This window comes from Chelonus insularis, unplaced genomic scaffold, assembly GCF_013357705.1.
Source record: "Chelonus insularis isolate UGA/USDA-ARS -01 unplaced genomic scaffold, ASM1335770v1 contig_317_pilon, whole genome shotgun sequence".
Lineage (NCBI taxonomy): Eukaryota > Metazoa > Arthropoda > Insecta > Hymenoptera > Braconidae > Chelonus > Chelonus insularis.
In genome coordinates this window covers 117,596-133,350 of record NW_023276487.1, presented here as the reverse complement: position 1 = coordinate 133,350, position 15,755 = coordinate 117,596, and the positions used below count along the sequence as shown (strand labels likewise).

General features: G+C 30.8%; 1 protein-coding gene across 1 annotated transcript; it reads right to left on the bottom strand.

The window, feature by feature from the left end:
* Positions 1-10,176: 10,176 nt before the first annotated feature.
* On the bottom strand, positions 10,177-12,601 carry LOC118065619 (golgin subfamily A member 6-like protein 6). The gene is made up of 8 exons (XM_035081031.1): positions 12,468-12,601; positions 12,015-12,383; positions 11,762-11,946; positions 11,573-11,693; positions 11,265-11,472; positions 10,858-11,186; positions 10,592-10,759; positions 10,177-10,311 (listed from the first exon to the last, which is right to left on the bottom strand). The coding sequence occupies exons 1-8, from the start codon at positions 12,516-12,518 to the stop codon at positions 10,177-10,179; spliced, it is 1,566 nt and encodes a 521-aa protein (XP_034936922.1). The 5' UTR covers positions 12,519-12,601.
* Positions 12,602-15,755: the final 3,154 nt, after the last annotated feature.

Sequence of the window (15,755 nt, the reverse complement as noted above, 5' to 3'; positions counted from 1 at the left end):
GGAACGTACAGAATAACCTTTAATTATGAAAATCCGGAAATTTCTTTTTCTAACCTCAAAAATAGCAAAAAACCGTATTTCCGCTTGGATTATGAAATTGAGGATGTCACTAGAAAGAGGGGGACGAGACGGTCTCAAAACACTGGCTATCGACTGTATTTGGCTGGTAAAATCAAGAGATATACCCGAAAATCTGCGAAACATAAAAATATGCATAACTTCTATGCTAATGATGCTACGACCTTGATCGAGGGCTCATATGAAAGATCTGGACCTAAGTGAAAAATTGGATCCCCCCTATAGGATATCCCCGTCAAAAATGCCGTATCTCGCTTAGTTTTCGAGTTATGAGCGTTTAAAGGTTTTTCTATGCTCCGCTGCAGCATAGCTTTGTTTTTCGATCATAACTGACGATCTATAAGAGGTACATGGACCGCAAGCATATCGATAGATTCCTGAGAGCAAGAGCTTTCCAATGCAATGGTCAAAATTATGATTCAAGCATAATTAATGCAATAATTATAGCCATTTCCGGTTTCACCTCCATTTCTAGTTCTAAGGTCGTTGAAAGAAGTTGTTATTAAAGGTTGAATTTCAGAGCACCGGAACGTACAGAATAACCTTTAATTATGAAAATCCGGAAATTTCTTTTTCTAACCTCAAAAATAGCAAAAAACCGTATTTCCGCTTGGATTATGAAATTGAGGATGTCACTAGAAAGAGGGGGACGAGACGGTCTCAAAACACTGGCTATCGACTGTATTTGGCTGGTAAAATCAAGAGATATACCCGAAAATCTGCGAAACATAAAAATATGCATAACTTCTATGCTAATGATGCTACGACCTTGATCGAGGGCTCATATGAAAGATCTGGACCTAAGTGAAAAATTGGATCCCCCCTATAGGATATCCCCGTCAAAAATGCCGTATCTCGCTTAGTTTTCGAGTTATGAGCGTTTAAAGGTTTTTCTATGCTCCGCTGCAGCATAGCTTTGTTTTTCGCCTATAACTGACGATCTATAAGAGGTACATGGACCGCAAGCATATCGATAGATTCCTGAGAGCAAGAGCTTTCCAATGCAATGGTCAAAAGAAGGATCCAACCATAATTAATGCAATAATTATAGCCATTTCCGGTTTCACCTCCATTTCTAGTTCTAAGGTCGTTGAAAGAAGTTGTTATTAAAGGTTGAATTTCAGAGCACCGGAACGTACAGAATAACCTTTAATTATGAAAATCCGGAAATTTCTTTTTCTAACCTCAAAAATAGCAAAAAACCGTATTTCCGCTTGGATTATGAAATTGAGGATGTCACTAGAATGAGGGGGACGAGACGGTCTCAAAACACTGGCTATCGACTGTATTTGGTTGGTAAAATCAAGAGATATACCCGAAAATCTGCAAAACATAAAAATATGCATAACTTCTATGCTAATGATGCTACGACCTTGATCGAGGGCTCATATGAAAGATCTGGACCTAAGTGAAAAATTGGATCCCCCCTATAGGATATCCCCGTCAAAAATGCCGTATCTCGCTTAGTTTTCGAGTTATGAGCGTTTAAAGGTTTTTCTATGCTCCGCTGCAGCATAGCTTTGTTTTTCGCCTATAACTCACGATCTATAAGTGGTACATGGACCGCAAGCATATCGATAGATTCCTGAGAGCAAGAGCTTTCCAATGCAATGGTCAAAATTATGATTCAAGCATAATTAATGCAATAATTATAGCCATTTCCGGTTTCACCTCCATTTCTAGTTCTAAGGTCGTTGAAAGAAGTTGTTATTAAAGGTTGAATTTCAGAGCACCGGAACGTACAGAATAACCTTTAATTATGAAAATCCGGAAATTTCTTTTTCTAACCTCAAAAATAGCAAAAAACCGTATTTCCGCTTGGATTATGAAATTGAGGATGTCACTAGAAAGAGGGGGACGAGACGGTCTCAAAACACTGGCTATCGACTGTATTTGGTTGGTAAAATCAAGAGATATACCCGAAAATCTGCAAAACATAAAAATATGCATAACTTCTATGCTAATGATGCTACGACCTTGATCGAGGGCTCATATGAAAGATCTGGACCTAAGTGAAAAATTGGATCCCCCCTATAGGATATCCCCGTCAAAAATGCCGTATCTCGCTTAGTTTTCGAGTTATGAGCGTTTAAAGGTTTTTCTATGCTCCGCTGCAGCATAGCTTTGTTTTTCGATCATAACTGACGATCTATAAGAGGTACATGGACCGCAAGCATATCGATAGATTCCTGAGAGCAAGAGCTTTCCAATGCAATGGTCAAAATTATGATTCAAGCATAATTAATGCAATAATTATAGCCATTTCCGGTTTCACCTCCATTTCTAGTTCTAAGGTCGTTGAAAGAAGTTGTTATTAAAGGTTGAATTTCAGAGCACCGGAACGTACAGAATAACCTTTAATTATGAAAATCCGGAAATTTCTTTTTCTAACCTCAAAAATAGCAAAAAACCGTATTTCCGCTTGGATTATGAAATTGAGGATGTCACTAGAAAGAGGGGGACGAGACGGTCTCAAAACACTGGCTATCGACTGTATTTGGTTGGTAAAATCAAGAGATATACCCGAAAATCTGCTAAACATAAAAATATGCATAACTTCTATGCTAATGATGCTACGACCTTGATCGAGGGCTCATATGAAAGATCTGGACCTAAGTGAAAAATTGGATCCCCCCTATAGGATATCCCCGTCAAAAATGCCGTATCTCGCTTAGTTTTCGAGTTATGAGCGTTTAAAGATATTTCTATGCTCCACTGCAGCATAGCTTTGTTTTTCGCCTATAACTCACGATCTATAAGAGGTACATGGACCGCAAGCATATCGATAGATTCCTGAGAGCAAGAGCTTTCCAATGCAATAGTCAAAATTATGATTCAAGCATAATTCATGCAATAATTATAGCCATTCCTAAACTTATCTCATTTCAAAATTCTCTACGAAATTTTATTCCAACACCCTTTAATCTTTGAGCCTCAATTACTTTGAACACGCTGGCTTTAAAGCATCATTCAGGAATGTTTTAGAAACCTTAGAATCTAGACTAAACATGTAATATCATAACAAACATTTACAAAATATTCTTCACCCCTAAAATCACAAAATTAGTAGAAAAGTCTCATTTTTTGAGGGATCTTGCAACGTTTTTGAGCAATTTTAAGGGCAGAAGAAATTTTTCATACAGTTTTTATGAATATGTATCTTCGGCTGAAATTTTAACGATTCTAAATACTTCTTTAAAAAACGATTGTAGGATAATTTTTTCACGAGTTATAAAGGCTAGAGATTCGAGGGTGGATAGATCTTTGACCCTCCCGCGGACTTTGGGACTTTATAACCCTTATGCATATTATGTAACGATGATTGCAAAGCGGTATTAAGAAACTTTAGAATCTAAACTAGAGATGCATGTGCACAGAAAATGTATAAAAAATTTTTTCCATCTTCAAAAATATTAAAGCCAATTAACAAATAACAGTCACGCCAAGTCATTGGTTGTTATGTTAAATGTGTCATAAAACGTATATCCTTTTTTTAAAAAAAACTTAAGAAAACAGTTCATTCCAGATATTGTTGATTCTCAGCCTGTTTGTAGTTCCATTATTATCATTATTTATGCTTGGTGCACATTTTTATCTAGCCTAGAAGGAGGGGTCGTGTTTGATAAGATTTTTCTGTGACAGTCTTTAAAAACTTATAACAACTTGGTTTTGAGAAACTTTTTTGGACAACACGCAGTCTGCGAATACATTTATGAGTGTGATAAACACATATTACGTATAAATTGAATCGATCGAATAAAAAAATGTAAATAAAACAATTACAGTAATTGCATCAGTAAGACTTGGAATTGATTTAATAACAATAGGAAACATACACGTGTATGTATTTTTCGATTTATGTGGAAACTATTATTCTGCAGAAAATCTATCACGGAATGGTAATTTCTGTGATTGTCTATTGAATTTTCATATTTAAATGAATCAGTAGAAATACTGACATGGACACATACCTGTGTTTTATAATTTCGCTTTTTGCTCTAAGTTATCAAGTGAAAGTTGTACATCATTTAATCATCTCAGATCATCCGAAACTCGATTATTTTCATAAATATGGTGAAGTATTGGTGAGAATAGAAGTTAAAATTATAGTGTTCATTGATAAAACATTTTTTTTGTTAAATCATAGTTTAATTATAAGCTGACCGATGAAATTTCAGTCATAGTTTGGTCTTTTTATTAATCGAAGTAACGCTGACTTTCATGTAAATGTTAACATTCTTTTTTTATTACAGAAAAAATCTGATTTACTTCCTTCTTTTAAGACATCTTCCTTTAATAATAATATTTTTTTTTATTACTTAGATTATTTACATTGACGATCAGCTTCGGTTTTCACAAATTTACTTTCAACGAGGATATAAATACCATTAATATGATTTTGATTTTTAAAAAAGTCTTAATTACTGCTGACAATTTAATATATGAGTAAATTTAAAACAATGAAAAAATTAAAGTGAATATTTTTTACCGGATTCAGTTTTATCCGATTTTTGGAAAGTTTTCGACAAAAGTCAATTAGAAAATTGTGAGCTTAATTGAAATAATCCTTAAGATGTTACATAGAGAAAAAATTATGGTACGAATTGCTGTGCTTAGTAATGAAAACAGGGTTCAATCTGCAGTGTGTTGAAGAAAATATACTAATGACGTAGAACAATTACAAGCTACTTCAAATTTTTCAAGGAAATTTCAATACAAATTCTTATGCAGCACAGTAAAATAATGGAAATTTACAATTTTCAATTACCGGAATTTTTTCTCAGTACATCTTTATGAAGATTGAATAAAAGACATCTGCTAGTGTACTAGCATTTCTGTTTGGGTTATTTATAAAAAATTTTATTGACTGTTATTGTCGTTCTAAATTTTTGTTTATTTAACTATCAATCTAATGAAAATAGATCTCCGCAGATGACTGTTTAGATTTTAAGCTGAAGATTTTTTCTGCTTTTAGGTTACGCTATTAAATGATAAAGAATTTCATCTTCGGAATGTCATCATTTTTGACAATAGTAGCAGCTCTTCAACTGTGCAGGCCTCATTTAATCTATCGAGATCAATTGGAATCTTACTAAAATCGAAATTGGAGCTCGATCAAGAATATATTTTAAAACGCAAAGATCCTATTGAAATTGAAGGAGTCGTATTAATTATGAATGATGGAAAAGAGTGGGCTATTTTATATGAGAATTTATCCTATTTTTGGAATCTTAATAATGACTGTGTAATATTTATTATTGCTAAAATTCATTATGCATGCCTCAGTTCCGTCGCTGTAATGCAAGATATGGCCAAATCAAATTTTGCTAAATCTTTTTTTATTTGTATGGAACCAGAATTATCTGAACCAGTTATTTATTCTCATGACCTTTATGGAGACACTAAACCATTAAATTGGTTAAAAATTCAACAAAGTCCAGTAATGTTATACAATTGGACATTATATGAACGGATTATTGATAAAAGTAATTGAAGACAATCCTATAATATGACGGGAATATTTTTACAAACGCATACGGAAAAAAAATTACGTAAAAATTACCTTGCAATTCAGAGAGATCCGGGTAATAGGTTGAATTCTGCCTTACACAAGAGGAACTTTTACAAAACAGAAGAATAAATTTTACCATCTAGTAGGGTAAATTTTACTGTTTGTGCAGGGTACCCAGATTACCCTGAATTACAGGATAATTTTTATTCAATTTTTCTTCCCATGTAGAAAGAGAAATTTATTTTTAGGCTTTCGATACAGAGTGGATTAATTAATAATTTTTTTTTATTAGCCAGATTGTAATTAATTAATTGGAAGGATAAAGTAGAACATTTCGTCAAAATGGATAGTTCAAAAAAACTCACTAGTTTATCAAAATAAGCTCGAGAACGAATCTTGTGCTTTCATTGCGTCAATTTGTTAATTTATTAATGTGCTAAAAATAATCAAAACTTGTTAATATATTGATTACTTTGTTAATATACATTTTTTCTTCACGTTCCACTTTACCTGCGCGCCTCTCCCCCCTTCGATAGTAATAATAAATTATATTCAATTATTTAAATTATTATTGATTTCAGATGAAGCATACAATGGATTTCATTTCAATCGCACTGACATACTTAAAAATCCTCGCATCATGATGTATGTATTTAAAGAAAGTGAAGCAAAAGAAGAACGGAGATTTTTATATGAAGGCGATCCTCGTAATTTACATGGGATTGCTCATATCGATGAAATGATTTCATTTAAGCGAATATTAAACATGAGCTTTGTTTACGACGTACATTTTTTTCAAATTGGAACTTATAATCGTAACCGACCAATGGTAATATTTAGGAGAACTAATGTTAGTGTGATAATTAATGATATCGTAGGTTCCAGCCTGCTCCGTTCTCGAATACTATCTTATCCAACATATTATGACTATTTTATAATATTATCAAGAGCTCAAAATCCTGCGACGCCATTGGAAAAAATAGCAGATTTTTACGGAATTTGGACTCTAATTTCATTGCTATTTATTTTGATACTTACCATCATTGTTATATGGCTTAAAGCTAAAAAACAATTGACATCAGCTCTTTTTGATAGTCTAAGATTATTAATTAATTCAGGGATTGTAACACCTATTAATACTTTACCGCTTAAAATTTTTTTTTCTATGATTTTCCTGTATTTTATTGTTATTCATTCAACATTCAGTGGACAACTTTCAAAATTTCTTACAATCCCAGCATATTTGGGAAATATAGACTCATTAGATGATTTGGTTCAACCACGAGTAAAAACTGTTCACAGTTTTTTTTTTACTTTAAATGATGAGCTTAGTAATTATGAAGCTATTGCGAAAAAATATGTTCCTCAAGAAATTGCAAGCGTGTGTTTTCAATTAGTTATAAAAAATCCAAATGACGTTTGTATTGGAGTGTACTGGTCATTTTTAAGAACAATTTTCTATAAGAATTTGACAGGTTATTACATAAGTAAAAAGAAAATTTCTCCATTAGTAGGACGTATGCAATATCTTCGGCGTTTTCCGTTGGTAGAAAAGTTTGATTGGGCTTTGATGGCTCTTTCAGAAACTTGTATTTATCATCGTAACAGTAAAATAGAAAATGAAATGATATTAGAAAAATTAGAACGTATAAACGCAAGAAAACAGTTCGATTTTCGTTCAATATCTTTCAGTGACCTGAAATTTGCTTTCATTTTATTGATTATAGGAAATAGTATATCGTTAATTCTTTTTTTTCTTGAATTATTGACATTCCACTATGAGAAGATTATGAAAAAAATACAAAGTTCATGGCAAATGGTTAAAAATAGAAAAAGATTTGGACGCAGACGATTTCGAACTATTCAAGTTCAACCAATAATATAATCATTCTTTCTACAAATAGTGTTTTAACATTTTATTGAGTGAAAAGTCTGCTATTTTGTTGTGCATAATAGATTAAGTATTAAACACGATTTACGCTATATCTTGATGGTGCCGTCACAATAATATTACAGAGCCCTTAGAAGGATACATTAATGAAATCTCAAAGACCTGCAATATGATATTAATATCAAATAATTTTGCTTGATTCTTATTACTCATTTTTTTCAATACCACTTGAAGATTTTCAGTAAATCAGTCTTATTAACAGACTTGTGTAAAAGAAAAAAAAGTGAAATTTTCGAGAAAATTTTTATATTTATAAGAACTAAAAATTGTCAACAGTTGTTAATGTATTAATAATTTTGGTGTACTTTTTCTTTGTGTTCCACTTCCCCTCTTCTGCCCCTGTATTTAAAATTGAATGATAATTAAATGTAATCGTCACTTTACGCGATCACTGCAAATCCAGGAAAATTCAAATGTTCAGTGATGAGTTACTGAAAGTGTTTAATAATTAAATACTTAAGTGTTTACAATGTGGAACGTCATAAACAAACTATAACACTTCGGTAAACGTCGAGAAGCGTTTAAAAGTCGTCTACAAAATTGCCATAGTTCGTTTATAATGTTTAACATTGTCAACACTTTAAGTGTTTAGTTGCTAAATACTGGGATTTTTAGTGATCTCATATTATTAAACTAAGTTTGTTTGTTACAATTATTCCTGTTTATCTGTTATAATGAGTTTCTGTAATGTCAACATCGGTGACAAAATACATTTTTCTCTGTTTCTGTCAATTTTAAGTAAAATAAAATAAGTATGTATAAATGATTGATATATATTAAGAATAAGCCCAAGTCAAAAAGTTTCTCCAAGTTGATTCGACACCTTCGCGATGTGCAGTGGAACGTCAAAGCTCGATGTCAACTAAAATTGAGTAGGTAACAGGGAAGTCGTTCGAAAGATGATAATCTTCCAGGATGCACTGAAAAAAAGAGCGTTGGGGCACCGAGAAATAGACAAATTTCCAAATCGTCAGTTCCAAGTAAGACAGAGCAAAGAATATACCTATCCGTCTCCGTCCAAGTTATGAAACCATGGTCGGAAAATTTCTCAACGAGTTATCAAGGTCAAAACTCAAAGAAAAGATAAAAAATCAACCACCCTTCGGCTTTCGACTTCTATAACTCGTAAAAACATTGCCCTGCAGCACTTGTTGAGGAGTATTTAGAAATTTTAGAATCTGAGCTAAAGATACATATCCATAAAAAACCTCGAAAAAATTTATTTCATCCCGAACATTGCAAAAATATTCAGTGAACTTTCTGAAAAAGTACGTCTTCTTCTGTATTTTTGCGATTTCAGGGGTGAAATAAATTCTTTCAAGGTTATTTATGGATATGTACGGTTAGCAAAGATTCTAATGTTTCTAAAACGTTCCCAGAGTGTTTTTGGACTTACCGTTTAAGAGTTATTGAGGATCAAACTCTTTTCTGTTTTTAAGAGTCATCTTGTCGTTGAAGGACGGCAAATCAATACATAATTATTCAATTTTCTTTTTAATTTTTCTATTAAAAAATTAATTCGATAATCAAAATTGCTATCTAGCACACTGCATCATAAAACAAGCTCCAATTTGGGACCAAAATGTTCGAATAAAAACATAAGTTCGCGGAGAAATTACAAACCTACGATTCAATGTATTGAGATAGGGGGAATCAGTCGCCTCCGTGATTTCAGCCCAGCCTTAATTCAGATGAATAAGTTATTGATGGTATATGCGAAAATGCATGCCCTTTATTATCGATGCATGATGTAAATATGAGAAAACCTTCTTACTGATTGTAGTTATTATTTTTGTATAACGCGATTTATCAGCTGCAGTCAGTAAATTAATTTTATTGCACTCTATCGATAAATAAATGAATTCAAAAATTTACGAATCTATCATATAAAAATAAATAATATTCTGAATTCGTTTTACTTCTACTATTTTATTTCTTTTAAAAAACTTTATATTAAATTCCAATGAAAGTATAATTTTTTTGAATGGTTTCTATTGAATGAAATTGTTGTATAAATTTATCATTTCTCATAAATTTATTACCCTATACATTTTCATTTGCTCAATCTCTTCGACTCTAGATGCAAGTTCATGCGTTCCTGTTATTTTAGCTTTTCGTAGAATGTTACAGTAATAAATAGTAAAAAATATGCTATAATAATGTTGTAAAAACAACTTTTATTATGTAAATAATTAGGAAATATCGTTGGAAATGTACAAGTATCCGAATTTCATGTATATGAAGAGTTAATACACCGAGTATTGTCATACGAGTAAGCAAACTTGAATATTTTTACAATTGAAATCATTCATGATTTTAATAGTTATCACAATATTAAGCTGAAAAATGTGACATTTGACGATAAACTTTAGAGTTTATCAATTTTCATATATTGAATAATAAAGTTGATCTCTTGACATAAACTATTAAACAATATGAATTAAAAATACTATTACATCAACGGTTTAATGTACTTGTTTTTTTTTACATAATTATATATTTATTCATAAAATTTTTTAAACTAATTGATAATATTAAACTATGAAGAATAATTTACTAATATATATTCATGTTGAAAATTAAAAAAAAATACAATTCTTCCACAATGATTCAAATGCATTTTATTCATTTCAAATTATCCTAAATAAAAAATTTGCTCATTGGGTAGTTTTGGACAAATAATTTTTTTCTTCATTCTGACTTCTTTTTTCGGAGGAATTGGTTCAGGAATTTTCGCAGGCGGAAGCAATCGATTTTCTTTTTTGAAATTCTGGAATTTAAGACAAAAAAGATGACAAGAGATAAATTAGGAAAAGAGAGGGTAAAGTGTAACGTAGGAGAAAAGTGAAACGCTCGAAAAAATTTACTAATTTATTTAAAAAATTTTAAAACACTTCTTGCGTTTTTTTGTTTATCAATTAATCAATTTATTAATGCATTAGAAACTCAACATCTTTTACTATATTGGTTAATTTGTTAATTTCCTTTTTTTCTTGTGTTTCACTTTTCCCACACCTTCCCTTGCATAAACCAAAAAAAATTTTTATTACTTGAATAGTCTTTATAATGGGAAATAAGGGTCTAACTCCTTTCGACTCATTGAAAACTTCTTGACCATAAGCAAGAATCTGTTCATTCATTTTTTGCAACAGAACTTGATTATAAATTGAATCGTCATTTCGTGTTCGCTCTTCTTCACGTTCTTTCCTACGTTCATCCTGCAATCAGTTTATTCTCAAATCTATGTTCATTAAATCTACTTACAGACTTAGCTTTAGAGAAATTGATCATTTTTGTCATCTTAATATTAATTTACCACTTGTTTCTTTAGTTCATTAGCCATATCCATTTTTTTCTTCCATTCTCGTTCTGTTTCTTCCAATTTCATCTGTATATTAAATTCATCTCTTTTAATCCTTTGAAATGTTTCCCAAGCAAGTCTATTTTTTTCTTCTCGTTTATTCTTTTCTTTCTGTTTCTCATATTCTGCTTGATACCTCAAAAGTTCTGCTCGCATTTTCTCTTCATGATCTTTCTTTGCTTTTGCTTTCTCTAATTCTTTCTTTTCGTTCTCATTGATAGCTTTTTCTAGACGATTTTTTTCATCAGTTTCATCATATTTGCAAATGGCAGCACATCTTTGAGCTAAAATTAAAAAAATTTTTATTAATATTACATGCCACTCATCGTCCAATTTTTCGTAATATTATTGCAATATTTTACCCATTAATTCTGATCGTTTTAGTTTTTGATCTTGCATTTCCTTCCACTTTTTTTGAGTGAGTTCAGTTAGATGTTCCTTAGCTTTTCTATAAGCCTCTATGGAATAATTTTCGTGTTCTTCTTCTTTCTTTATTTCTTCTTGATGACGTTTCTTACTTTCTAATGATTCTACAAACATTGCTTGTAATTCTTTTCTTTTCTTTATGAGCTGGAAATTTTTTTTTTTTAAAAACAGTGAATATCTTACTGAGCAACAGGAAAACATGAATCAGAATATAAACGACGATTCCTATTGAAATGAGTATTACCTCTTCAGTATTACGTTTTTCGAGAAGATTCAGTTCTTCGATTAAATTGTGTAAATTTTCTTTATCTACTGCTCGTTCTTGTAATTCTATTTGTTTACTGTAAGATCCACATTGGCTAATCCTAGAAAATTTTTGATAGATTTATAATTGATAATAAGAGTTACTTTAAATGAATTAAAAATAATATACTGTTTAGTTAAGTCATCACGATATTTTATCATTTTTTTCCATCGATCTTGAATTTCTTTCTGCTCTTTTTGACGATTATGTTCTGCTTCTTCTTTAATTTTTTCTATCCATTTATTTTTCTCTTCTTTTTCCATTTCTTTTAGCATTTTATTGAACTCCAATTGAGCATTCAGTTCTCTGAAACACTATAATCATTTGATTAAATTTACATGAGGTATACATTATTGAAAATATTTTGTATAATATAGTTTACTTCCGAAGCAAAAAGAGCAGAATTAATTAGTCTGCATTGTGGTTTTCTATACATTAAAAGCTTACGAGCTTCTTTAACAATTACAGCACGTTCCGCTGCATTTTCTTCTGTTAATTTTTTTATCAATTTTATTTTTTCTTCTTCAGCTTTTTTTCTTCTTAATAATAATTCATTTCTTCTTCTCTTTTTTATATTCACCACAGTATTATCCCAATCTTTTATTAATTCATAAGAAATTTTTTTCAAATCTTGTAACTTTTTAGCTTTATTTTCTGCTTCGATTGCTAATCTTTCTGTTTCAGTTGCATACTCAATAAAACGATTATAAGTATTTTTAGGAAGATATAATGCTAATTGTTTTTTTGTATTCTAGAAAAGAAAAATAAATAATTATTAAAACATTTTTACTGGACTTGTTAAATAATTTTTTCCTTTAAAAGATGACGATAAAACCTTGGTATTTTGACATAACTGATCAGTTTTTATTAATGAACAAGAATTCATATCTTCTGTTGAAATTTATCACTTCTTAATACACTCAATGAAATCCAATGTCATAATAAATTTATCATAAAATTAATATCATCAAATCTAGCCAAATAATTAAAAAAAAAACTCTCTTCTATTACAAAATTGTTAACTTGTTACAAGAGTGCAGGCGGTGTTTCTATAGCAATGAGTAACAGTTCTGTTTTATCATTTGTTGCTGCATCCACAATCCAAAACAATAACATTCATAAGTTAAGTAGATTTCTATTTGATGTCTTAAAGATATATTATTTCATATATTTTAGAAGAGATGGCAGATATTTGTAAATCTGTTGGATTTCAATGATACAAATGAACATCATTTAATCGGATCATATAAATATTCATCTCATACATATATACACACAATTAAAAACATTGTTATTGAAATACGAGTTATATATATTTCTAAATAGCCTTGAAGGATCGTTGCACCATCGTGTTACTTATTATTACAGACCATTGAACTCTGTGGTAAATCCGTGTTATCTATCATTTGATACCTTTTGAACTGTAACATGAAAAAATATTATTTCAGCTAATTTCAATATAGGAATTACTGGAAAAATACTTACAAACTAATAGAAATTTAAATTTCATAAATTTAAAGAGAGTAAAAAAAAAAGGAATTATATGTAATTGAACAGCTTAATGTAGATGTTAGGTTTAGTTCTAAACGCAAGGTTACAGCGGTCGTTAGGTCAGCAACACTACGACCTCCCTTCATATGTCAAGGCACTTTTGCCACTCTTCATTCCTATATCATCCCTCCAATCTAATTTTTTACGCTTTTTTATCATTTTTTTCCTCAAAAACTTACAGATTACTCCATATAAGTATTTTAAACTGATGATCATCTGAAGATAAATGATTGAAATATCATGAGTTTCATTTTTCAAATTCGTTTATGCCAAATAAACTAATTTCTATATGTGAGATATTTTCGACAGTTTAACAGCATAATAAAATATTAATCAATTTATTTGTTTCGAAAAAACATTTCAACTGATATAATAAATCTGAAATCACTCAATCACATTTATCTTGAAGATAAAAACTTCAATGAAAGGTTGTAAATTAAATTTTGCGAATAAATTAATTACATTTTTTAACTAATAGTTTTTTTTTTTAATAATATTTATCAGTAAATAGAATTCTACATTACGCAGTTGAAGTTGTTTCGTATCGCAATAAATTTAATTTTAATTTATTTTAAATAAAAATTTCATGTTATTACACAAACCTGTCATACTGTCATTGAAAACTGATAAATATAAATCTCAATTAAAATTTTTATTTTGTTTTTTCGAGATCTGAAATTCATGTTTATATTGAAACATTCTGATATTTATATGCTAGAAATAGTAAAAGTTTAACTTAATAATATTTTTTTGTCGTCATTTATTATTTTTAAAAAATATTCAACTTATTTCATGTATTTTATCATTGTACTTGCTTTATTTCTTAATTCTTGATTAGAATCTTACAAAATAACTTGTTTTCCTTCAGTTTTATGCGATATAAAAAAACGTGTAACTCGTTAGATTTGTACACATTTTTTTTAACAAAACTAAACTATTTCGAATAAGATAATTTGAAATTTTATTCCATAAAATATAACAATAGAAAAGGAAAAGCATACTGCTCTTGTTAAATTTAAAAGTGTTTTATTTCAATACACTTAAAGAGTTTTAAAACTGATTAAAATGTTAATCAAATGAATGACGTGATATTAAAACACATTAAGTGTGTTAAAATGAAATACTTCACTATTTTCAGTGTAATTTCTTTTATTGCATGATAGTATTTTTTTCTCTAATAATTGCTAAATATAGAATGTTAAAAGTGCAATGGAGGGGGTGTCTGGGCAACCCTTTTACATGTAAGTCTGCTCAACTGGTTCTGAGCTAGCAAGCTGAATAGCGTTGGTTGGTTTTGCAACCCTGATCCTTTGTGAATGTAACCCATGTTGTGTACGGCTTATTAACTTAGAATTTAAATCAGCAAAGACATATTCCATATGACCACACTTATAATATGCTTTTCCAACATAAACTCATTCAGGCTCTAAAAAGAATAAACAAACATGATTTTGAAAAAAATGTATTCAGAATATGAATTGGGTATGAAGAAGAGACAAAATATAACATTGAATACAGTCAAATTACTTAAGACGAATTTTTAAAATGAGTATATAACGTGACATTATCTAGAAGTATTCTAGTGTAGGTGGTTCAGCAGTGCTTTATCTCCACAAGCAAACGGGGTTTGCACCCCATGGCACGTCGAAGTAGGGTTCTAGAAGCAAAGGAAATATGATGGAGGGAGAATTGTCTGCTGGAGGGGGTGTCTGGGTCAATCCCCTCCATGGTCTAGAGGTTCCCAATTGCAAACGCATTTCCTGGGGTTCGCAAATGTTGCTTTTTATTTCCTGAACTTTTCCAGAGTTTCTCGGTATTTTTCACCAACTCAATCTCAACATTTTTCATTATGAACATTCAACTAGATAATGAAAAGTTAATGAAAGCATAAAAATCCATTGAGAAAAATGTTTATTTTCTAGATTAACACAAGACTGAAAGTAAATACATGTTTTACAGTAACGACTTTATTTATTTGAAATAGTAAATGTTAATGACCGTTACATGAATGATGCAAATGATGTGTTTTATGACTAATAAAATCCAAGAAAAATGAAGGGAGTAGCATAAAAGTGGCACAATTGGTTCAGTGGGGCGGTGGCCCCACGTCCTTGGAAGGGGACAGTGATCTTTATGGCTGACTCAAATGCACATGGTGTCCCATACTGTAGCCTATATACATTTATGCGAATGTTATTTTGCGCTTCTGTATGAGTTGTGATGACTACCCACTACACAACTCGCTTCGGTATTTTACTCTAAGCAAAATTCACTTGTACTGAATAACCACATTGGTACCTATGTGATATATATTTATGCATACAAGTAAACGAGTCAAGCATGTAATCGCTCTCACTCGTCAACATATATACTTATGTTTCTTGTTCTCCTTCCTACACCGCAGTGTCACTTTGTATGCGTGTAATCATACTGTTTGTGTTGCGTTGCAAAACGACGCCAAGTGCGTTCACCCTGCAGCTCAGTGCGTCGGCCCTTCAGCGGAGCTCAAACTGCTTCCCATACTCATGTGCATCAAGTTCAAGCCCTTTGTTGCGTTATACAATTATCTAGT